General features: G+C 45.1%; 2 protein-coding genes across 13 annotated transcripts in view; both read left to right on the top strand.

The window, feature by feature from the left end:
* ANKRD17 (ankyrin repeat domain 17) overlaps positions 1–16,188 on the top strand; it is a 69,637-nt gene extending 53,449 nt beyond the window's left edge. For 4 of the 10 annotated variants that reach the window (XM_053940110.1, XM_053940107.1, XM_053940112.1 and 1 more), the window contains 20 exons: positions 392–540; positions 1,658–1,769; positions 1,915–2,060; positions 2,985–3,127; positions 3,568–3,781; positions 4,149–4,324; positions 4,556–4,718; positions 5,456–5,551; positions 5,749–5,865; positions 6,350–6,521; positions 6,747–7,194; positions 7,280–7,435; positions 7,648–7,797; positions 8,285–9,933; positions 10,875–11,072; positions 11,672–11,920; positions 13,359–13,466; positions 13,663–13,838; positions 13,955–14,119; positions 15,018–16,188. In XM_053940110.1, the coding sequence (XP_053796085.1) occupies positions 392–540; positions 1,658–1,769; positions 1,915–2,060; positions 2,985–3,127; positions 3,568–3,781; positions 4,149–4,324; positions 4,556–4,718; positions 5,456–5,551; positions 5,749–5,865; positions 6,350–6,521; positions 6,747–7,194; positions 7,280–7,435; positions 7,648–7,797; positions 8,285–9,933; positions 10,875–11,072; positions 11,672–11,920; positions 13,359–13,466; positions 13,663–13,838; positions 13,955–14,119; positions 15,018–15,077 (4,847 nt within the window). In that variant the 3' untranslated portion in view covers positions 15,078–16,188. The remainder of the gene's footprint in view (positions 1–391; positions 541–1,657; positions 1,770–1,914; positions 2,061–2,984; positions 3,128–3,567; positions 3,782–4,148; positions 4,325–4,555; positions 4,719–5,455; positions 5,552–5,748; positions 5,866–6,349; positions 6,522–6,746; positions 7,195–7,279; positions 7,436–7,647; positions 7,798–8,284; positions 9,934–10,874; positions 11,073–11,671; positions 11,921–13,358; positions 13,467–13,662; positions 13,839–13,954; positions 14,120–15,017) is intronic. The other 6 variants (XM_053940111.1, XM_053940114.1, XM_053940108.1 and 3 more) reach the window with 3 other exon arrangements.
* A 1,229-nt stretch (positions 16,189–17,417) lies between these two features.
* Positions 17,418–21,760, top strand: LOC128787527 (cytochrome c oxidase assembly protein COX18, mitochondrial). 3 transcript variants are annotated; one of them, XM_053941716.1, is made up of 6 exons: positions 17,418–17,684; positions 18,804–18,904; positions 19,105–19,268; positions 20,110–20,222; positions 20,537–20,647; positions 21,335–21,760. In XM_053941716.1, the coding sequence occupies exons 1-6, from the start codon at positions 17,418–17,420 to the stop codon at positions 21,509–21,511; spliced, it is 933 nt and encodes a 310-aa protein (XP_053797691.1). In that variant the 3' UTR covers positions 21,512–21,760. The 3 variants fall into 3 exon arrangements, with proteins under 3 accessions (XP_053797691.1, XP_053797692.1, XP_053797693.1); XM_053941717.1 differs by having other exon boundaries at positions 17,594–17,684; positions 18,800–18,904; XM_053941718.1 differs by lacking the exon at positions 18,804–18,904 and having other exon boundaries at positions 17,599–17,684.
* The last annotated feature ends 434 nt before the right edge of the window (positions 21,761–22,194 follow it).

Raw genomic sequence — 22,194 nt, 5'->3', positions numbered from 1 at the left:
TATAGATACCCCTTGGTTGGACTTGTTCTGCAGCCCTGCTTCCAAAGGTATGGAGCTCCAGATCCAAATAATGGCTGATTTGTTGTAGGAAAGATCTTTGGGTAAAAAAAAAAAAAAAAAAAATCTTACGGTGGGCTTTTAAAGAACATGTCAATCTGATACTTAATTCTTTCTTTGATTGAATACAATAAACCTTTTTCATAGTTCAAATTCTAACAGTTAAAAGGATCAAAGGTTGGGCTCAATGTGTGGAATACATATATTTGTGGAAAACAAGAGTTTTTAAGGAGTTCGATCTGTCGGTGGGAATTCATCCCACTGTCCCTTTATTGTCACATTACACTTTGGGAAGTGTTTTGCTTTGACTAAGTGTGGTTCTTCTGTCCAACAGCAGTGAGTGGAAGAGCATCTGCAATGTCAAACACTCCTACCCACAGCATTGCAACCTCAGTGTCCCAACCTCAGACGCCGACTCCGAGTCCCATCATTTCTCCTTCAGCCATGCTGCCCATCTACCCTGCTATAGACATCGATGCCCAGGTGAGCCTGCCACTCTCACAGATGCACAAAGCTGTATTTTCCTGCGTCCTGAATAATTCAGTGGTGGCAGACAGTTCTGCTGTATAATGGATTGGGGTCTGGGGACTGGATTTGCTGCTTTTAGAAAGCCAGAGCAACACCCCCGAGAGTCGCAACCCACTTTCCTCTGTGCTCTCACCGAACAAAAAAATGCTTTCTGAATGACTAAACACTTGTATTTCTTATTCCTTTGTTGTCACTGTGATTATGAGAAACAGCAGAGTTGCCTACTGACAGAAATTAAGTGTTTTCTGGCCTGGTATCCTAAGACAAAAATAAGCCTTAAAGCATTGCACACAGAGTTTTTGGTTGTGCTTCCAAGTTGCTGGCCAGAGATCACGGATGTATGAAAGTCTTGAAACTAATAATTGCTGTAGTTTTTTTAAAGCAAGAGGAGATAATTCAAGCTCTCATTTCCACTAACTGAAAGGCTTTTCTATATTGAAAATAATTGTTAAAAGGGCAACTTTATGTTGACTTGGAGCTAGCTGGCCATCAGCAAAAACCATACACATACCAACTGGCATATATCTGTGCACAGCTCTGGGCTATACATAACATGACTAAGATATAAGCAGCATGGAGCAGAAGAAAGGCATGAGATCATCTTGCAGAAAAGGAGAGAAACCTCTGGAAAATCAGCCCTTGCTACTTAGCTGCTTGTGGCACTTGTCTTGGATGCTGCCCTTAATGAAGCCTTTGGCACTCCTGAACCGGAGTGCTTAAGAATTAAAGACAGAATTCTTACCTTCATTATACCATCTAAAGGTCACAGTCAAGCAGTGGTAAAGAAGTTAATCTGGTTAGCAGAGCACAGATGAGAGCTCAGTTCTTGAAGAATCTCAGTTCTTCTTAAGGATTTCTTCTTAAATCTCCCAGCAGAGCTGCCTTGAGAGGTAGAATCCTGTCATGAACTTGCACACAGCTGTCAAGGGGAGCATCCATAAACATGCCCTTAGCTTATAGAAGCTTTTTCTTTTGGCATGGGTACAGTTACGTTTTGGCTAACGTGCACTATAACAGGGGCTGTACTTGATAAAGCAAGTATTTATCTTGTGTGTATGTCTGTTTGGTTTAGACTGAGAGTAACCATGACACAGCCTTGACGCTGGCTTGTGCTGGTGGCCATGAAGAGCTGGTACAAACCCTGCTGGAGAGAGGAGCTAACATTGAACACAGGGACAAGAAAGGTGGGTATCTCACCATGGCAGTACGAACCCTGTCTGCTTTGCAAGTGTGTCCCACTAAATAAATCCCCAGTAAGCCTAGACTTCATGTGAAACCTTTAGGCTTGCTCTTCTGGTGGTTTAACTCATGTCATGTTTTCTGTTTCAGGGTTTACTCCGCTTATTTTGGCTGCTACAGCCGGCCATGTGGGTGTTGTGGAAATCCTACTGGATAATGGAGCTGATATTGAAGCGCAGTCTGAGAGAACCAAGGACACTCCCTTGTCTTTGGCTTGTTCGGGAGGGAGGCAAGAGGTAAAGTAAACCTTAAATCTTCAGAAGCACTGTGTCAATGACATATTATGTCACTACAGTACAAGAATCTTCCAGAAAAGATACAGTCACATGGGTTGTGTGTTTAAAAAAGATGCAAAGACCTTCACATTTTCCAATGTACGCACTACCACGTGTCTCATATAGACTGCTTTTTCTCTTTTGATAACTGGACTGGTGCTGTGCAGGTATCCTCATGAATGCAGTCATTAGTTCCCCATTATGGGACTTTTACCAGCATAATCAGATGTAGATATGAAATGAACACTATCATGAGTATTCTTGCTGAGAATCAGGAGTTAGACACAAATGGGTACCATATATGAACCTTATCATAGTTTTCAGGGGAAATAAAAAGGGAAAAATCGGATTGAGAATTGTGCAGGTCTGATCTAAACTTTTTTTAATGCTTAAAACCTGAAAGTGAAGCAAATTTAACATTGCACTGGAAGTGACACCATAGGTTTTCACCTTAGTGTACACTGTGATTTTAAGTTGCTAGACAGTTCAGTTTCTTGTCAAGTCCTCCGCAGGACAGGCCAAAAAGCAGGAGTACTTGGTGCACCATATTGAAACTGAACCTCTGGGTCTGGCAGGCTTTAAAGACAGCTGAAATAATCATGAGGAGATCTGCTTTTTCTTACTGTGCTATTGAATTTGGTAGACTCAAGAGCAGCCATGATTGATATTTTTTTTTTTTTTAAAAGAAGTTTTTACAGTGGCTTTGGGATCACAGGTGTGGCCTCATCCGGTCATCAAGGCAAGGAGTATAGCAAAGCAACTGATAAAAGCAACTTTCTTACCTTTGACATCTTCCAACAGAACATTAAGGTCTAAAAAGCATTTATCTTGAATAGATTTGCAAGTCTGGGAGAAAACCAGATGTTATTTGTTGAATCACTGCAGGTGGTGGAGTTGCTGCTAGCTCGAGGCGCAAACAAGGAGCACAGGAATGTGTCTGATTACACACCTTTGAGCCTCGCCGCCTCAGGTGGCTACGTGAACATTATCAAGATTCTGCTGAATGCTGGGGCAGAAATCAATTCCAGGCAAGTTCCCTTTACAGCCCTTATCTCATGTGCTTGGTTGTGAGTTATGTGAGGAAAGTGTGTGTGCTTTCCCTGCATACTTTTCTCTCTGTGTGTGCATTTATGCCATGCTTTTGTGTCTGTTGGGAGGTAGAAAACAGCTCAGGTGTGAGCTGCACGGGTACAAGGAAAGGGCCAAGCACAGGCTGTTAAGTTAAATGCACAGCTCATAAGAGATGCCCTTCAATTTGAAGCAATCAAAAAGTAAAAGTGGAGTCTCTAAGTAGAAACACTTGTCTTAAACCTTATTGCTTTGGAGAACCTTTTGTAGGTTCAGTAGAAGTTGGTATGCAGCTGATTTTTCAGTCTTGTGTAAGTACCCTGCCTCCAATAGTTTATTATAGTCACATTTATGAAATGACCTTTAAAACAGTTTTGATTCTTTCTTTCTTCTCTTTCAGAACTGGTAGCAAATTGGGCATTTCTCCCTTGATGCTGGCAGCCATGAATGGGCACACTGCTGCTGTCAAGCTGTTACTGGACATGGGCTCTGATATAAATGCTCAGATCGAGACCAACAGGAATACAGCTCTGACTCTGGCCTGTTTTCAAGGAAGAACTGAGGTGGTCAGCCTGCTGCTTGATAGAAAAGCTAACGTGGAACACAGAGCCAAGGTAAAGAGCAAACAGCTGGAGGGGTCTCCAGAGAGAGGTGCTTGCAAGTCATCGTGTCTGTGTTGGTACCTGATCTTCTTGCCTTTGTGCAAGTCAACTTCTCTAGTTCAGTTCTTTAGTCCGGTTAACTGAACTGAACCAGATATCATATAGAAAAAAAAAATGGCTGCATTTAAGGGCTAAGATTTTGGTCGTTGCACAGCTCATCAAAAAAGTGTTCACAGTTTCTTCAAAAAAGTGTTGATTCATCTTGCGGCGCTTACAAGTGTAAGGACAGCAATCCATTATGTTTGTGAGTCAGATAAATACTGTGTCTCAGGTAACTCACCCCCCACTGATGGCTTCTTTCTCCTGCTTGTTGTCCCAGACTGGTCTCACACCATTAATGGAAGCAGCTTCTGGGGGATATGCAGAAGTGGGCAGGGTCCTGCTGGACAAAGGTGCAGATGTCAACGCTCCCCCAGTACCTTCATCCAGAGACACAGCTTTAACCATTGCAGCAGACAAAGGGCACTACAAGTTCTGTGAGCTCCTCATTAGCAGGTATGGTGTTGGCAAGTGAGCAGCTTAAAGGAAAATGTTGCTGTGTTTAGGCTACATTTTCCTAATACAGTAATATTTCCAAATAGCCAGTAAAGGTCGGGAAATGGGAAAGATTCTGTGTGTCTGATTTTTACCAGATAATTTAATTTATCTCAAGTAATCAAATTAAGTTCTTCTTGGGGTCAGAGTGCTTCCTTTTGCCTAAATGCAGGAATGTGTTTGGTTTTGTAGGGGAGCTCACATCGATGTGCGGAACAAGAAGGGGAATACTCCACTGTGGCTGGCAGCAAATGGGGGGCATCTTGATGTTGTCCAACTGCTGGTCCAGGCTGGAGCTGACGTGGATGCAGCTGATAACAGGAAAATAACTCCTCTCATGGCAGCCTTTCGAAAGGTAGATTGCGAAGTTCAGCTTGGCTCTTAGCTAGGATTGTCTTGCTCATCCCTACGTAGCTGTTAGAAGTAGAACATACTGACAGAAGCTACATATTCAATAATATCTCAGTTAATTTGAATACTTGGCCTTGAATCTTCAGAAACAGATACGTGTGTCACCTGTGTACTATCTGAGTTCAGTTCTAATTGCAATTTGCTTTACAGGCAATGTAGTGAGTCTGGTTCTGGTGTGTGTCGGGTGAAAATTGCAGTCTGTTTCTCTGTGATAGAACTGGGGGGAAATAGGATTGGTTCCTTAGGCAAGAGAGGGTGAGGACTTTGGTCAAAAAAGTGTGGTTTAGCCTGATTAGAGTCTACAAATGATTTCTGTTAGTAAGAGAGTGTAGTTGAGGTGTTGCAGTACTCTAAACATTGCAGATGACTGCAGAAGCTTGTAGCTGTTAAGCTGTTAGTGTTGGGCATCTGAAAACTGCCCCAAAAAAGGCAGAAGTTTGTGCAGGTACTTGTGGAGTAAGGGCAACCTGACGAGAGGTAATTAATTGGCTTCTCTGGTGTCAGAAATGTGCCTCATTAGTTCAGAAGGTGAGAAAGATCTCAAAAAAAGTGTTGGGAGCTTCATGTGGTGAGGAATTGCAAATAAATATTTTGCAAGGAGTGCTGGGGCTGAAGTGTTTCTCAGTAAACCAGAAGCAGCTGGTCTGATAGACAGTGTTGTCCTTGAAATTTGTTTTGCAGGGTCATGTGAAAGTGGTGCGTTACCTGGTGAAAGAGGTGAACCAGTTCCCGTCCGACTCGGAGTGCATGAGATACATAGCGACCATCACTGATAAGGTAGGATGGGGGGGGAAGGCAACACTTGACAAGGAACAGTGTTGTGTCTCGGCTTCAGAGACAGTGATATGACCTCTCTTCAGCTCATTGGCCACCAGCTTTCAGCCAGAGCACGAGTCCCATTGGAATTTTTGAGGAAAAACAGCAGGAAATGAGAACACGTGGCACTTTGTTCTCAATGTGCTTTGTCATTTCAGGAGATGCTGAAGAAGTGCCACCTGTGCATGGAGTCAATTGTTCAAGCCAAAGATAGACAGGCTGCAGAAGCCAACAAAAACGCAAGCATTCTGCTAGAGGAACTGGACTTGGAGAAGGTAAGTGGAAAGAGTTGAAGCTGGGAATATTCCTCTCTTAAAATTCCAATTTCACGTTCCTTCAAGGTGATAAGGTCGGTGAAAGTAGTTATTGGGGTATAGGAGTGTGTGTAATGACCATAATTGGAGTGTCCAGAGCTGAGCATCTTGTTGTTCAGGTAACCCTTGAACTTTGCTATTATTCAGAGACATTGGATTAGGAAATGGCACTGTAACTATTTCCTCTGTACCAAAAGAAGGATTTCTGAATATGATTTGTCAAAAAAAAAAAAAAAAAAGTGTGGCATTTTCTAGTCATATTCATATGGATTTTAGTTCTAAACCAAATTTTCTGTCCTAAATATTAAAAAAATTACCTAATTTACTAAAAACCATAGTACTGTAGTAGAAATAAAACAGAAAAGTCCAAGGAAATAAAAAGCATTTGGATTTCTTGAAATGCATGGGACATCTTGTAATGCTGTTCCACGTGCTTGACTTGTAGCTAAGGGAAGAAAGCAGGAGACTGGCTCTGGCTGCCAAAAGAGAGAAGAGAAAAGAGAAAAGGAGGAAGAAAAAAGAAGAACAAAGGCGAAAACTAGAAGAAATAGAAGCAAAAAATAAAGAGAATTTCGAACTTCAAGCTGCTCAAGAGAAGGAGAAGTTAAAAGCTGAAGGTGATTACTGCAATTATTCCAAGAAAAGAATGAAATTTGGTATGAGCTAGTATGACATCTGTAGATTTATGGATGTCTCATAGTCAAGGGTTTTGTATGTTTCTTGGAGCTTTGCAAAAAAATTTAGTCCTAAAGTTTTTTGATAGGACAGGTGTGATTTGGAAGGCAAAATACTCAAGTTTCCTGAAAACAACTAAGTTACTCCTGCTTTTTCTTTTCTGTCAGATGATCCTGAGGTCCCAATGGAGCCTCCCAGTGCTACCACCACCACCACCATAGGTATATCTGCAACCTGGACAACGTTAGCAGGCTCTCATGGGAAGAGGAATAACACCATCACCACAACGAGCTCCAAGAGGAAAAACAGGAAAAACAAAGTAACCCCTGATAATGTTCAGATTATATTTGATGATCAGCTTCCCATTTCCTATAGCCAACCTGAGAAGGTGAATGGGGAATCCAAGAGCAGCAGCACTAGCGAGAGTGGTGACAGTGACAATATGAGGATCTCCAGCTGCAGCGATGAGAGCAGCAATAGCAACAGCAGCCACAAAAGTGACAATCATTCCTCCACAGCTGTCACTAACACACAGAGCAACAAAAAGCAACCGTCGGTGCTCGTCACTTGTCCAAAGGATGAGAGGAAAGCAGTGCCTGGCAAGTCATCCATCAAGTAAGTTCCTGTGACCATGAATGCAAAGTGCAAGTCATCCTTTTTTTCTCCCCCATGTAATGACAGCATTTAATTCCTTTTGCAGGTTGTCTGAAGTTATTAATGAAGTGACAAGTAATTCCTTGTCTACTTGCACAAAATCCGCTCCTTCTCCCCTTTCTTCTCCAAACGGGAAGCTAACCATTGCTAGTCCTAAACGTGGTCAGAAAAGGGAAGAAGGTTGGAAGGAAGTTGTGAGAAGGTAAGCAAAATAATACCCTTAATTCACTTTGATGCTGTCCTTTGTGTAGCCTTCCTTGGAGTTACTGAATGACCTTCTTAGTGGGTTTGAGATCTCACAAAGTTGCTGCTGCATGGGTTGAATCAGAAAATACAGTATGCTTTTGACCAGCCTGCCCACAGCTTCTTGCCATGGAAGTGTTTCCTACTTAATATTGTTTCTTTTTTATATAGATCCAAGAAGGTTTCTGTCCCATCAACTGTGATTTCCAGAGTTATTGGCAGAGGAGGATGTAACATCAACGCGATCCGGGAGTGCACGGGAGCACATATAGATATTGACAAACAGAAGGATAAAACTGGAGACCGAATCATCACAATAAGGTGAGCAGGATCCTGCATAGGTCCATCCTGTGGGTATTTTCTCCTTGTAGAATGTTTGTCTGCATAGGAAAATTAAAGGCATGATCTGGTTGTTCCTTGGAAGATCTCTTGGAGGGAGGGGAGATGTATGGGGTGGGGAAACAGACTACAACCACCAGCAGGTACAAAAGACGGCTTGTGAGATAAGGTGAAACATAAATGTTGGGATTCTGTGTTTGGGCTTGTTAGTTCATGGTGAAATATGAAGGCATATTTAGGGAAGCAAATATTTTATCCATTTGAGGTTTTTGGGATTTGGGGCATTCAACTTGGACTTCTTGAATAGTTGTCTGCAGCAGGACTGTGCCAAGCTCAGTTTTTGGATAGAGAGTTATTTTCCAGTTTGTGTTAGGGTGGTAGCAGATAGCCTGGATCGTGTGTGGGAGGTCTTTGGCTATAACATGTGTAAATGCTTTAGATGCACTTTTTCTGTCCTCCTTTTTTGTAGGGGTGGCACAGAGTCAACCAGACAGGCCACACAGTTGATCAATGCTCTGATTAAGGATCCAGATAAGGAAATCGATGAACTTATTCCAAAGAACCGTTTGAAAAGTTCAACTGTAAATTCCAAAATAGGGTCCTCGACACCTGCCACCACTACAGCTGCTAACAGTTCTCTCGTGGGCATCAAAGTGACCACCGTAGCTGCTTCATCGACATCTCAGACCGCCTCCGCGCTCACCGTGCCTGCAATCTCCTCAGCATCCACTCACAAAAGCATTAAGAACCCCGTGAACAACGTGCGGCCTGGTTTCCAAGTTTCTCTTCCGCTGGCATATCCTCCTCCGCAGTTTGCACACGCGCTCCTCGCTGCTCAGACGTTCCAGCAGATCCGTCCGCCGCGGCTGCCCATGACGCACTTCGGAGGTACCTTCCCACCAGCCCAGTCCACGTGGGGCCCGTTTCCCGTCAGGCCGCTGAGCCCCGCCCGAGCTACGAACTCGCCGAAACCTCACATGGTGCCTCGCCACAACAGCCAGAACAGCAGCGGCTCTCAGGTGAATTCAGCAAGTTCTTTGACGACGAGTCCCACGGCAACGACGACTTCAGTGGCTTCTACTGTGCCTGGATCTTCGGCGAGCGGCAACCCCAGCTCCCCTTCGGTCAGGAGGCAGCTGTTCGTCACGGTGGTGAAGACGTCCAACGCCACCACCACCACCGTGACGACCACGGCGAGCAACACGAGCACAGCGCCCACAAACACCACGTATCCAACTCCTACTGCCAAAGAACACTACCCTGCATCTTCCCCCTCATCTCCCTCTCCTCCTGCGCAGCCGGCGGGCGTCTCCAGGAGCAGTCCTCCCAACTGCGCGGCAGCCTCTCCCAACAAAGGTGCGCCTCCGTCTGAGCCGGATGCGGGGAGCCCGCCCGCGGTGGATGCGGGCGGCTCGACCAGCAGTAGGCAGCCCAATCCTGGGACCAGCAGCTCCTCTGTGCATCCTGCTCATCAGCAGCCCCCGGGAGCTCCTCTGCCAGAGGCCAGGCCCCCTCTTCAGCAACCTCAGGTTCCTGCACCAGATCCTCGCATGGTTGTGCCTCCAAATTTAGCGGCGACGAGCTCATCCGCTCCGGCGGTAGGCGCGAGCAACGCTCCCATGACCTACCCCGTGTCCCAGCCGGCGATGGGGTCTGCTCAGCCCGCAGCCAAGATGGAAACCCCAGCCATCAGACCGCCTGTCCATGGAACCGGCAGCGTCCCCAAGAATCCAGCTCCTGTGCAAAACTCCTCTGTCGCAGTCCTCAACGTTAACCACATCAAAAGGCCCCACAGCGTTCCTTCTTCAGTGCAGCTTCCTTCTACCTTAAGTACACAAAGTGCTTCTCAGAATTCGGCCCACCCGGCAAACAAGCCCCTGGGGAACAACTTCAGTGCTACTCTGCCTTTTGGGCCCTTTAGTACGTTGTTTGAGAACAGCCCCACGTCTGCTCATGCCTTCTGGGGTGGGTCCGTCGTTTCCTCTCAGACAACGCCAGAATCCATGCTCTCAGCTAAGTCCTCATTTTTGCCAAATTCAGATCCGTTACATCAGTCTGATACTTCCAAAGCCCCAGGTTTTAGGCCACCGTTACAGAGGCCAGCTCCAAGTCCCTCAGGTAAGTCTCTGGCTTGTGTCTGTATGGTAATAATACAGTTTATTCTTGTGTTTTTTAAGCTGAGTTCATTTAATAGAGTTTTTTCCATTCCAGTCTGTTCCTCTCCAATAGCTGAGATAATGAAACACTCTCATTTCCCCCTCCCTTCCCTACCGGATAATGACTGTTCCAGTTTGCAATACCTTGTCCTGAGACTGCAGAAAAATATGCAGCATCTTCCAAGGGCTAGGATGGTAAATAAAGTGGTGTTTTGATTCGAACTTGTAAATTACAAGAGGTGTGTTCTCTTAATTTCTAAATTTGATCCAAAAATTGTCATTTCCTTGACTGCCTGCATTTTTTAGTGCGCTGTTGAGCTTTCTGCCCAAAACGGAGGCCAAGGGGTTGTCACAGAATCTGTCATGTCGCTTCCAGAAAGTACATGCATGGTTTGGACCATCTCTGCCTGTTTTTGTAAGACCACTGAGGTGTTAATGGTGTAAAAGGTAGAACAGCGCTTTCTTTCCCATTTTGTGAATATGATGGTGTTGAAATTTTTAATCTTGATATACTAGTCAGCATTTTGATTAGGACCCTGTATCTCCCTAAGATATACAAATGCATAAGTCTTAGATCCCTAAGATTTTATTTTTCACTTTCTTCATTGAAGAGGGCATGAAGGGAGCAGTAATTTTTGTATTTTGAGTATCGTAGCTAATTGGTGGCATTTGATGTTAAGGAAGTAAGAATCATTCTTGATTTAGGTGTACAGCACAACTGCCACATGCTGAGTAGATCTGCGGAGTGTGGCGCTTAATGCTTCAGTTTCCTTTGGGAAATTGTAACACGTGCCCCCAAAGACAGATTGGATAAAAGTTTTCCTTTCTATTTCCATGATACGGGCGACCTCTTGCTGGAGTGTTGGAGTTGTGGGAGTCACTTGTGCCCGTTTTCTCTCGTAGGTATTGTCAGTATGGATTCTCCCTATGCTTCTGTAACACCTTCTTCTACACACCTGGGGACCTTTGCCTCGAACCTGTCGGGAGGGCAGATCTACGCGCCCGGGACACCGCTGGGTGGAGCGCCTGCAGCTGCTAATTTTAACAGACAGCATTTTTCCCCTCTTAGTTTATTGCCTCCATGTTCATCAGCATCAAATGGTGAGTTCTGGTCAGCAGGAAGCTGCTGAGAAGCTGCTGTATAAATAAAATTGTCCGGCAGAGCTGCATAAGGAATTCCAGGAGAATGTCCTCAGGGCAGGTTCTGGTACCTTCCTCTACCTTTGGCCCCTGCAGCTAGGAGTTTTTTGGACAGAAAACAAATAAGCTGTTGAGTGCTGGCTTATTTATAGGGAACGTGTTAATCTGTTTTATTGGCAAAAACAATGGCAAAAAAACCCCAGGGAACAAATCAAAAAGAAGAAGAAAAAACAAACCCAACAAAGACATGAGTTTATGTGGGCTTATTTCAGCTCTGGTGTAGGACATAATCCTCAAATCCTCTGTTGCTGATGGACAGTGATGCTTAGTTAAGGTTTTGTGGGGTGTATCCTCCAGTGGCTGAGCTACCAGGGTGTAATAAACATTTTATATGAGGGGCCAAATCACTGGTGAATATCTCTGTGATCTGGAAATAAAATTACCCTGAGGTGGATGAATGTGGCATCAACTAGCTCCGCGTTGTCAGTTGTTGGACACTGAAGGATAGGTTTGTGGGATCTGGCTGCCATCACTAAGTGCTCCTGTTGCTCTCCTTGCAGAATCTCCTGCTCAGTCCGTGTCCTCTGGAGTACGAGCACCCTCTCCCACCCCTTCAGCAGTGTCCTTGGGATCAGAAAAACCCAGTAACGTTTCTCAGGACAGAAAAGTTCCTGTTCCTATTGGGACTGAACGCTCTGCACGTATTAGACAAACTGGAACGTCTACTCCTTCTGTAATTGGGAGCAACTTGGCTGCTCCAGTGGGACACAGTGGGATCTGGTCCTTCGAAGGTATAGGTGGCAGTCAAGGTAGGTGTTGTTCATAGATGCACTTGAGTTGATCACACCATTGTGTTTGCCAAACTTGTCTTCAGCACGGGAGCATGCAGAAGTGAGTGCCTGAAAACACAGAAATGTTCTTTCCAAAGGGTTTGGAGCAAGGACATCTCTTAGCCTTCCTTTCTTAGCCTTTAACAAGGTTTCTGAAATCCTCAGGGGTTTTGAAATGTCCTGGCTATGAAGATTTGGTACTCCCAAGTAGGAGCAGGAAAAATAAAAACAGGCCTTCCAGGGATGAACACGATGAGGATCATTGAATTTAGGAAGAGGGGAAATTAAGGTGTCACAAGATAACTCTCTGGAGTTTCTTGTTGATAAAGAGGCTGTTTGTACAGTAGAAGTTAATATTTAATTTGTAGCTAAGGTAGAACTTTTTGTGCTGAGGATGGTGCTTTTATAAAGTGATATTCCACATTTGGGTTTCCTTTGTTCTTTTCAGCCGTTCGCCTTCTACTACCACAAGGCTCTTGGCTCTCCTGGAGTCACACAGAATTTAGTATTTCAGATCTTATTAACAATTTCAGTTAGTCATCCTACAGCTTTTCTTACCAAACTTGTCAGGAGTCTTGGATGCAATTTCTGGGAGACTGATGAACTTTTTTCATATTGATTGGGTTTTTGTGGGGAGTTGATTTTTAGTTTCTTTAGGTTTTTTTGCTTGGGATGGGGACTGTGAATATTGAGACTGTGTTGGATTGGACCTCTGGATGCCCTGTCAGCCTCCTGCACAAAATGGGGTTTGCCATGAGTTCTGCCTGTATTGCTCAGGGCTTTATCCAATCTGCTCTGAAAAACCTGCAAGGATTGGAACTGCTCCACCCTTCAGAGCAATCTGTTGTGTCCCTTGACTGAGTCCAGGCAGCTGAAGATTTTAATTGACTGACTGCTGGAATTTTTTCCCAAATACAAACCCTTTTTTTACTTCACTGGTGGTCTTTTCCCAGATAAAGCTTTAGAAATTCACTATTTATTTGCATTGTGTTTACATTGCTGTAAAAGTTGTCCTTTGTGCCTGTCTTGGCTTTTGGGATGCTGCTTTCTTTCTTTCTGCTCCGGTCAATTACTTCAACATTTTGATTTTCAGTTCACAATGGGATTGGCTCTTCTCTACTTGAGTATTAGGGTGCCTCAGAAATGCTTCTGTACCCTTTCTCCAAATAATTTTTTTTTAATGTTTTGTTTTGAAAATTGGATTTTTGAATGTCTGGGATTTGAACTGCAGCACCAATAGCAAAGTGCCTCTGATGAATTCACAGAATTAGGATATGAGCCCATATTTGCAGCTCGTCATTTTCTGGTTTTGGTTTGCACAGAAACTTCTGTGTCCCTTAGAATATTAAGTAATTAATGGAAGAATGGTAGTGAAGTGGAGCAAATAGTCTTCATAGTGTACATACCCTTTCCACAGCACCAAAGGCACGAGGAATTGAGGTTTTTGGAGGAGGGAGAGTTAGCCCAAATTCCAGCTTTGCTGTTGAAATGGAGGAAAGTTGCAGGGGCAACGCTCTGGTTGCAGGTAACTGTCCCAAACTCCTGGCAGTGGCTCAGGGTTCCCGGCCCTGCAGGTGGCACTCCTGGTGTTCTCCATCCGTGCTGCGTGCTGCTGAGCTGTGGTGCGGGTGGGGGCCTGAGAGCTGCAGGCTGGCGGACGTGGAGGCTGGACGGCAGGCGGGGAGAGCGCCCTGGGTAACGCCGTGTCTCTGTGCCGGCAGATAAAGTGGACTGGTGCCACAGCGGCATGGGCAGCCACATGATCCACAGGCCCATGTCTGATCCAGGCGTCTTCTCGCACCAAGCCATGGAGAGAGACAGCACGGGAATCGTAACGCCTTCCGGTACATTCCATCAGCCCGTCCCTGCAGGATACATGGACTTCCCAAAAGTTGGGGTAATGACCTCCTTGGCCCCCATATGCAGCGTGAATCCCCTTTTGTCCTTCTGTCCACCATGCACTAGTAGTGGCATTCGTGAAAGCATCCTGACTGTTCTTTTCCTTCCCCACAGGGAATGCCTTTTTCTGTGTATGGGAACGCCATAATTCCTCCTGTAGCCCCCATCACAGATGGTACTGGAGGCCCCATCTTTAACGGGCCTCATGCTGCTGACCCATCTTGGAACTCGCTGATAAAGATGGTTTCAAATTCCACAGAAAACAATGGGCCTCAGACGGTAATTGTTCCATTTTTTTTTTGCACTATGTATTTTACTCAAAATGTATCGTGATTCCTTTCTGTGCAGTTAGGCACTTGGGAGAAGAAATCTTGGGGCAAAATTTCATAGGAAAAGCCAATTTATGTGCTGTTAGTTAAGCTTTCCCTTCCCAAGAAGGAAACACAGCAACCAGGCTGCTGCTGGGCTCCGTAGTTGAGGATGTTGTGACTGTGTTAGGAGCACACCAAGGAAGGGAGTAAGTCTTAGCTCTTTGCTGTTCTGATCTTGCCTGCCTTATCCACTAAATATAATTTAGGCAGAGGGATTAATTCCTCTAAACCCCTTGTTCGTACTCAGGAACTAATACTAATACTAATCAGTAGCTGTGGTTCAATTATATCCTGTGATTATGTTTAATTGGACAGTGATCCCTGTTACTAAATAAGGATGTTTCTGGGCTTAATTTGCTTGGGAATGATCCAAGCTGTGGGGAGTGCTCCCAGTTCTGGTAGATCATAGGTGAGAGGGGAGAGGGGGTTTGGCCACAGTTCAGGTATTGCTCTGAGGTGGCTTCTCGTCCCTGCAAGGTGATTTCTGGTTTAATGAGGAAACTTTGTCCCCCAAAGAAAGCTTTACTTGGTTAGACCTGGGATTCCCCAGAGCTGAAGGTGTTAGGGGAAAATAAGGTGACAGAAATGAAGTTCTTATTTGTCTGAAGTTAAGGTCAAGAAGAGAGCACGTCCCTTGCTCTGGGCATGGAGGGATTCGGGAGCTGGGCTGGGAAATCATGTGCTGCACACCCAGAGCCCTATTAATTGTCCTGTAGGGGAAAAACCGTGAGCCCTGCAGCCTCCTGTGGGCTGTGCCCTGCTTGGAGCAGCCCCAAGCACGGTGTTAACACGGGTTTCTCTTGCAGGTGTGGACTGGAACTTGGACACCTCACATGAACAGTGTGCATATGAACCAACTGGGCTGAGTGGGATCAACGTGCTGGCCTTGAGATTCCTTTTTTTGCAGAGGAAACCACAATTGGCAGAAACAGTTTATGTGCTCCCAGATCATTCTACTGATGTGCTTGACTGAAGTGTGTAGGCTTTTTGCAGAAGAACTTACTAACTGACCTTTTTCTGTGAACATTGTGACCGCCCATTCCCCACCATCATATGTTCAACTTAGTTAGACTTTCTTCTTTCCTTTCCTCCTCTTTTTTTTTTTTTTTTTTTTTTTTTTTGACATAACTTTCTGTTGAAGCTGTTCTTTGGCTGGTTGGTTTTAGTACTGTAAACTGCTTCTGAGCAAACACAGAAATTTAGCAAAATTATGTAAACTTGATCCTGAAGTTTTAGAATGGCAAATAAATGTACAATTGTTTACATAACAAAAGGCTAAGCAGAAAGTAAATTTCAATATGTCAGTTATAGAGGCTCTACTTTATGTAGACTTAAATTAATGTGAGATATGTACCTTCATATTCAGAAATCTGGATGTTTCCTTCATACATTAAACTATTAATAAGCATAACTTTTCTACTTGTGTAATTTAAGTAAGTTATAAAAAGAAAAACACCCCAGGCATTATCAGAGGGTGTTTTCCAAATGTGTGTTGGATTTTTTTGAGAATACATACATCCTCTATTTGACATTTGAGGAGAGCTTCCCTGCTGAAGGCTCCAGAGGCAGGTCTCTTGCAGAATCAGGCCCATGAAGGTTTATTTGGAAGAGTCCAAGTGGGAATTCCTGTATCCATTGTCAGGAGCTGTCACCTGTGTGCAGCTGTAGCAGGAGGTGAAGGAGGGTGGGTCCTGCGAGGCCGGGCTGGGTGAGCAGTGACACAGATCCAGTCAGGATCCCTGTACAGTTCCCTTACAGAGCATTTAAAGGAGATCTACAACTCAGATTTAGGAAGCATTATTTGGTTTTATTATGGTTCCTCCTTTAAAAACCAAGAAAGCATCTCAGCTGGCCACGGAAACTACTGCCTTTTAACTGTTGTGATATTTGAGGTGTCCTCAAACCTTTTGCATGCCCAAGGCCATATACCTGCCCTCAGATGCTGCTCTGAATAAAAGCAAGTTCCTTTTTCCAGCAGTCTGATCTCCTGAAATAAATCCTGTGAAGATGTGGTGGTAGCAAAATGGATCCCAAAGCGAGGAACTGCTCAGAAAAAGGTTTGAAACTCCATCTCACACCTTATCAGGGTGTGGGCGAGTGTCCTTGCCCTCTGCTACAGTCATTTGCTGCAGGCTTTACTGCTGTTTAGGGTTACTAATTATTAATCCTACTGGGAAATAGTGCTCAGTATTTATTAGCACCATGAATTCAGAGTATTTTGTTGACCTGATAGTTAAATCCATGCCTGGGGCAGTAACAGGCCTGATGCCACCAGACTGTGGCAGTGGGCTGGGCACAGGAGATCCTGGGTGGGGGGAATTGGACCATTTTTATTCCCAGATACTTTTTTTTTTTTTCCCCACAATGTAATGCCTTTTATTCGTTCAATAAACCAAGGAATGTACTCTTCTGGGAGCGGGCAGGTGCTGTTTATTTGGGGAAAAAGGAGCAGAGGCAGGGTTAGGACAAACATGGAGAGGAAGAGAACACAGTGCAGCGTATGGTCTAAGGGGTTTTTTGACCTTTCCTTGCCACAGAAATGGTAAGGAGACAGTTCAGAACCTGGCTGGGCAGGAGAATGCTGCCGGGTGTGGAATGATGAAGTGCTTGGTAATGATTAATTACTCTAGAATATAATCTTCAGGCTGAGAGGGTTGGAGCCATTCAGCCTGGAGAAGGAAAGGTTGTGTAGGTTCCTCATGGCAGCCCTCCAGTACCTGAAGTGGCCCAGGAGGGACTCCTTGTCAGGAACTGTAGTGATACAACAAGTAAAGGGTACAAAGGGAAAAAGGGGAAATTTAGCCTAGCTACTGGGAGGAAGTACTTATTGGGAAAGGGGTGAGACACTGGCCCGACCCTGGCAGCGCTCAAAGCCGGTTTGGACAACACCCCCAGGCCTACAGTGCGATCCCTGGGGGTGCCCGGTGCAGGGCCTAGTCTTGGACTCCGTGATCCTCGTAGTTCCTTTCCAAGTCAGCGCGCTGTATGATGCGGCGGGAGGTGTCCCTGCTCAGGGCAGGAGGGCGCCGGGACCGTTCCCATCTCCACTCCCGGGGCCGTAGCAGCCGGGCTCCGGTAACAGCGCGGGGCGCGCCGCGAGGCGCTGCCCTTCGCCGTGCCCTCAGCCGCCACGGCGGCCGCGGGGCGGCGCGCTGGGGCGCGGCGCGCGGGCCGCGCATGCGCCCCGGCGGAGGGAGCCCGTCGGCATGTGGCGGCTGGCGCGGGCGGCCCCGCCGGCCCTGGCGGCGGCGGCGGCGGCGGCGGGAGCGGGGCCGGGCGGCCACGGCGGCGCCGAGGGCTGGTACGAGTGGGCGGCGCGGTCCGCGCCCGTGCACTGGGCCGAGGGCGGGCTTGCGGCGCTGCAGGAGGCCACCGGGCTGCCCTGGTGGGCCGCCATCGCCGGCGGGGCCGCCGCGCTGCGCACCGCCGTGACCCTCCCGCTGGCCGCGCAGCAGGGCCGGCTGCTGGCTAAGGTGGGAGCGCTGAGGGGGCTCTGAGGGGCGGGAGAGGCCCTGAGGGAAGGGCCGGTGGAGGGGCTGAGGGGGCCGCGGAATGAACAATGAACATCACAGTTCCTTTATTGCAGCGGGGTTGGGGGCGTTTGGGGTTTTTTAAAGCAATTTCGTTACGTTTTGTGCTTTTTTTTTTTTTTTTTTTTTTTTTTTGGTTGTAGAAGTGAGCGTCTATTGCGTTCTCGCGTAGTGGGGTCTCTTATGCTGTGAGTGGTGACTTCGTACACTGCCAAGTTGTGTCCTCATGGCCTTTATTTTATTTTTATATGTATATATATAATTTATGTGTTTTATCATGTATAACACGATATATTTATATATTACGTACAGTGTATTGTAAGTAATGCATTCTATTATATTGTGGTGCTTTTGGTTTGTTAATGTAAAATTTTTCTTAAACATAGATGCATTTTCTATTATTATATATTTATATTTGTACGCTATTACTAGTTTTTATAATTGTCTTTTTTATATCGTTGAGGTGCCATTAAAGCTGGGTCTTTTTAAGTGGAGTAGCTGATTACAAGTCCTGAATGCAGGCAAAAAGATGCTTGTTAAGAATTGCCCTGATTTCAGCTGTGACAGAAATAATCTTCTTCTTAAAAAAGTATAAAATTAAAAAATATTAAAATTCTGTCTTCATTTCTTGCAGTAGTAAGAGAGTATCTTTGATTGTTACTGTTATTACTTGTCACTGTAACCTTCACGTGGTTATTTTCTTTAAAGATGAAAAGTGTTCACTGCTGTTGAGCAAGACATGGCAAAGATGCCTTGTCCCTCACAGGCGTTTACTACCCCTGTAACAGCTGTTAAATTACAGTGGTAATTAACGTTTGGTGCCTGTGCTGGCATTAAATCATAGAAGAGTAATTAATATCTGTAATACCCATAGAGGTATTCGGTTATACGGTGGCAACGTGTATGTTTAATTCCTGTGCGGATATTAAATTTTACAGTGGTAAGTCTAATACTTGTTGGGGTATTGAGCTGCCAGGGATAACTAACAACAGAGGTGAGGAGAGGAAGCGAGTGTTACCTACCTGCCACTGTGCCCAAACAGTTCTCCTTTTCTTTAGCTAGCTGGAAAACCTGCAGCCTGAGATTAAGGAGCTCGCCCAGCGCCTTCGCTATGAAGTTTCAGTGCGTGGAAAGCAGCTGGGGTGGTCCGAAAAGGTGGCCAGGTACGAGGGGCGTCGTCCGCACCTCCTGAATCCATTCCGGAAGGAAGGAAGATCCCACGAACCGCACTTTTGCAGCAAGGCTCTGCCATTGCCCACAGCTTAGATTTTTCTTTCCCTGCCTGTGATTAATTTGTTTATTCAGTTTAATTTCAGCCGTTGTCCGTTTCAAAGCTCTGAGCTTGTGCTTTTGTCCCCGAAAGGTCGCACTTCGCCAGGAACATGCGGAGGATCGTTACGGAGCTGTACGTCCGGGACAACTGCCACCCCTTCAAAGCCACCCTGCTGCTGTGGGTGCAGGTCCCCATGTGGGTGTGCGTGTCCCTGGCTCTGCGCAACTGCAGCGTCGGTGCCCTGGGCTCTGCAGGTGGGGGAAATGGATTTGTAGAGAGTTTTTGGGGGTCAGAAGAAGGGTGTTGTGTGACAAACAGGTGCTGCACCTGGACACCAATCTTCTCTCGCTGTCACTTCTTACCCACTTGCTGCCTTCACAGGCACCTTCTTGGTTAAAGAACGGAGTGTCCCGAGCTTGACGTACAAGCTGATATAAAAAACAGTCAGCTACTAAGGTTTTAAACCTAATATAGTTTAAATTTAATTAATTAGTATAAATAATAAGTAATAAATATTTGAAATTAGTTTTAAATTTAATGTAGTCTGACAATCCTGTTTAGCAAGTCATATTACACGTGCCACAGCACGCTCACTATTAATCTGTATATTTTTTGCCTTCCATGTGAAATACTGTAGATCAGGTGAATATGTGAGGGTCTTTTAAATTAAAAAAAATTTATATACTGATTTTTTTAGACAAGAGTTTATAGTTGGTTCTTTTAGGCAAAGATGTAGCTAGTTATACAGATACTAACAAAAATGTAATTTTCTCAAAATCAGGAAATAAACACTGTAGGTTATTGCATTCTTATTTTCCTCATTGACTTGTTAAATATTTGAGATCTAAGTATTTTTTATCACAGATTTCCCTGTCTGGGGCTGTCATGAGCTGGGTCTCAGCTTGTATCTCTCTCTTTTCTTACTTATATTGGTAGCAGAGTGTTGAACCAAGGATTTCTACTTTATTCGTACTTACCATGTGGATAAAACATACCTAGAAACTTGGGTCTGTGATTTAACACTGGTACAGTTCTGGCTCACTTGAGACAGTAAGTTATACTGAATTCTGTATTTTCTTCATTTTTTTCCTGTAGTACAAGAGCAGTTTTCCTCAGGAGGAGCACTGTGGTTCACAGACCTCACGGCACCTGATCCCACGTGGATTTTGCCAGTTTCCCTGGGGCTGGTGAACTTGCTGGTGGTGGAGGTACGTTGGTGGAATAAACCAGCAGCGGTAACTGCAAAGGGCTGACACATAAAGCTGGCTGCAGATTATCACTGCTTTAAATGCACTGGGCAGAAATGAAACACAATCTGTTTGCTCTGTGTATTTCCATGTGTAGGTGTCTTTGTTCAGAGTCCTCCAGGTCAGATGGGACACGTCTCAGATCTTCTTGAGCTATTCAGTCTTGACTACAGTTTCTTTTAGAATGCTGCTCTAATGAGACTTCTGGGTGTTAATCCTCAGTGTGGCCGTTTCAAAAAGAGCTTGTTTATAACTGTGAGTTTATCCCCTTTCAGATCTTTGCTTCCCAGACAAAAATGCCAGTTTCGCGGATCCAGAAGCTTGTTACGAACTTCTTCCGCACGGTGTCGGTGGTGATGATCCCTATTGCTGCCACAGTGCCCTCTGTAAGTACCCAGGTGACCTCTGGGATCTCACCTGTGGCTGGTCTGTTCTGGTGCTTAAAGGACAGCCCGAAGGCCTCACGTGTTTCATGTTTCTACTGCTGTGTGCTTAAGAAAAGTCAGATGTTCTGCCTTGCGTGTATGTTTAAGTCTCGTTGCCTTTGGGATATTTTTGTTCAAGGAGGAAGACTTTGCAAACTTGAAAGGCGACATGTCCTTCATGTAGCCTGAAAAAGGAGAGGAAAGCTTTGTGTAAAGACACGTAGGCAAATGTTTGTTCACTGGAGACCGATGTAGTTCTTAAATTAGGAATTTTTCCACGTCTTTCTTCAAACACTTCTCATTTTTACCAGGTTTTCTACTGCAGAGTGTTCTTAGCAAAAATAAAGTGTCTGGTTGTTTAGCTCAATTATAGTTTCAAATACAGAAGTTGAAGCAAGTTTAATATGAATTAATTTAAGAACTGTCAAGCCTCAGTGTAGATGACACTTTTCCCCAGAAGAGTTCAGAGACAGACAGTTGCATTTCACATGGAAGCCATTATTGCAAATGAGAGGAGGAGTGGTTTAGGTGAGTTATTTTTATCAATCCCTGGGAGTAAAAGGGACACAGCTGTGGTTTGGGAGGAGCTGCCTGAAGCTGGTGTTTTCCTTGCCTCCAGGGAGCTGACCCGTGCTTGTCTTGTTGCAGTCCATGGCGCTGTACTGGCTGTCCTCGAGCCTCGTGGGACTGTCCCACAACCTCCTGCTGCGCTCTCCCGCCTTCCGCCGGCTGTGCCGCATTCCAAGGACCACATCCGACTCGGCTACGCCGTACAGGGACATGGTGGCTGCCTTGGCCACCAAGTACAGCTTTAAGAAACCCTGAACTCCAGCAAGAGCTGTCTCAGGAATGAAATAGTGCTGTTCTAGTGAGATGTACTTACTTGCTGTGTATTTATTTTCCAAATAAAACGCTGGCTGGCCACGAGGAAGGATTGGTCAGCAAAAATGTGTCTTTACTGGGAAGCTTTGTTTCAAGGGCGGTCGTTTTGCAGTTGCTATAGTCCAGAAGTCCAGGTTTGTCTCCTGAATTATCATAAGGGCAGGTGAGTGTTAAATAAAGCTGTGACTCATATACAGTGCTTCTCTTTTACTCTGAGTCCTGAAGGTAAAGAGGTTTGCGGATTTTTTGTTAAAATGATCAGGAATTAATTATTTACTTTAATTTTTTAAAAGATTCCAAGCTACTACTATGACATAAACTAACAAAAATTTGGAAGCAGAAATTTTTAATGCAGACTTGGAAGCATTTATTTGAATTGTTGTGATAGCCTAGTAGAACTTTACAGATAGGGTTGAGATACACTTTCTGACTAAAACCAGCAGTTTAGAAGAAAACATGCAGATGTCATTGGACTGATAACACTGCACTTTACCTGTGGCTGTGGGGATGTTTCACTGAGGTCTTTCACTGTTTTCACTGTTAGGAGTCTCAGAACATCAGTGATAGTTATGTCTGGATGCTGCCAGGATGTTTTTATACCCAAAAAACTCCTCAAAACAGGTGTG

The sequence above is a fragment of the Vidua chalybeata genome, chromosome 4, assembly GCF_026979565.1.
Source record: "Vidua chalybeata isolate OUT-0048 chromosome 4, bVidCha1 merged haplotype, whole genome shotgun sequence".
NCBI classification, from domain to species: Eukaryota; Metazoa; Chordata; class Aves; order Passeriformes; family Viduidae; genus Vidua; species Vidua chalybeata.
This window is presented reverse-complemented; position numbering and strand designations above follow the sequence as displayed.

Bases quoted from the DNA above. Each gene is read 5' to 3' on its own strand.
- LOC128787527 (XM_053941716.1), top strand. From the start codon at position 17,418: ATGTGGCGGCTGGCGCGGGCGGCCCCGCCGGCCCTGGCGGCGGCGGCG. The intron at 17,685-18,803 runs GTGGGAGCGCTG...TTCTTTAGCTAG, and splicing joins AGGGCCGGCTGCTGGCTAAG to CTGGAAAACCTGCAGCCTGA. The intron at 20,648-21,334 runs GTAAGTACCCAG...GTCTTGTTGCAG, and splicing joins TTGCTGCCACAGTGCCCTCT to TCCATGGCGCTGTACTGGCT.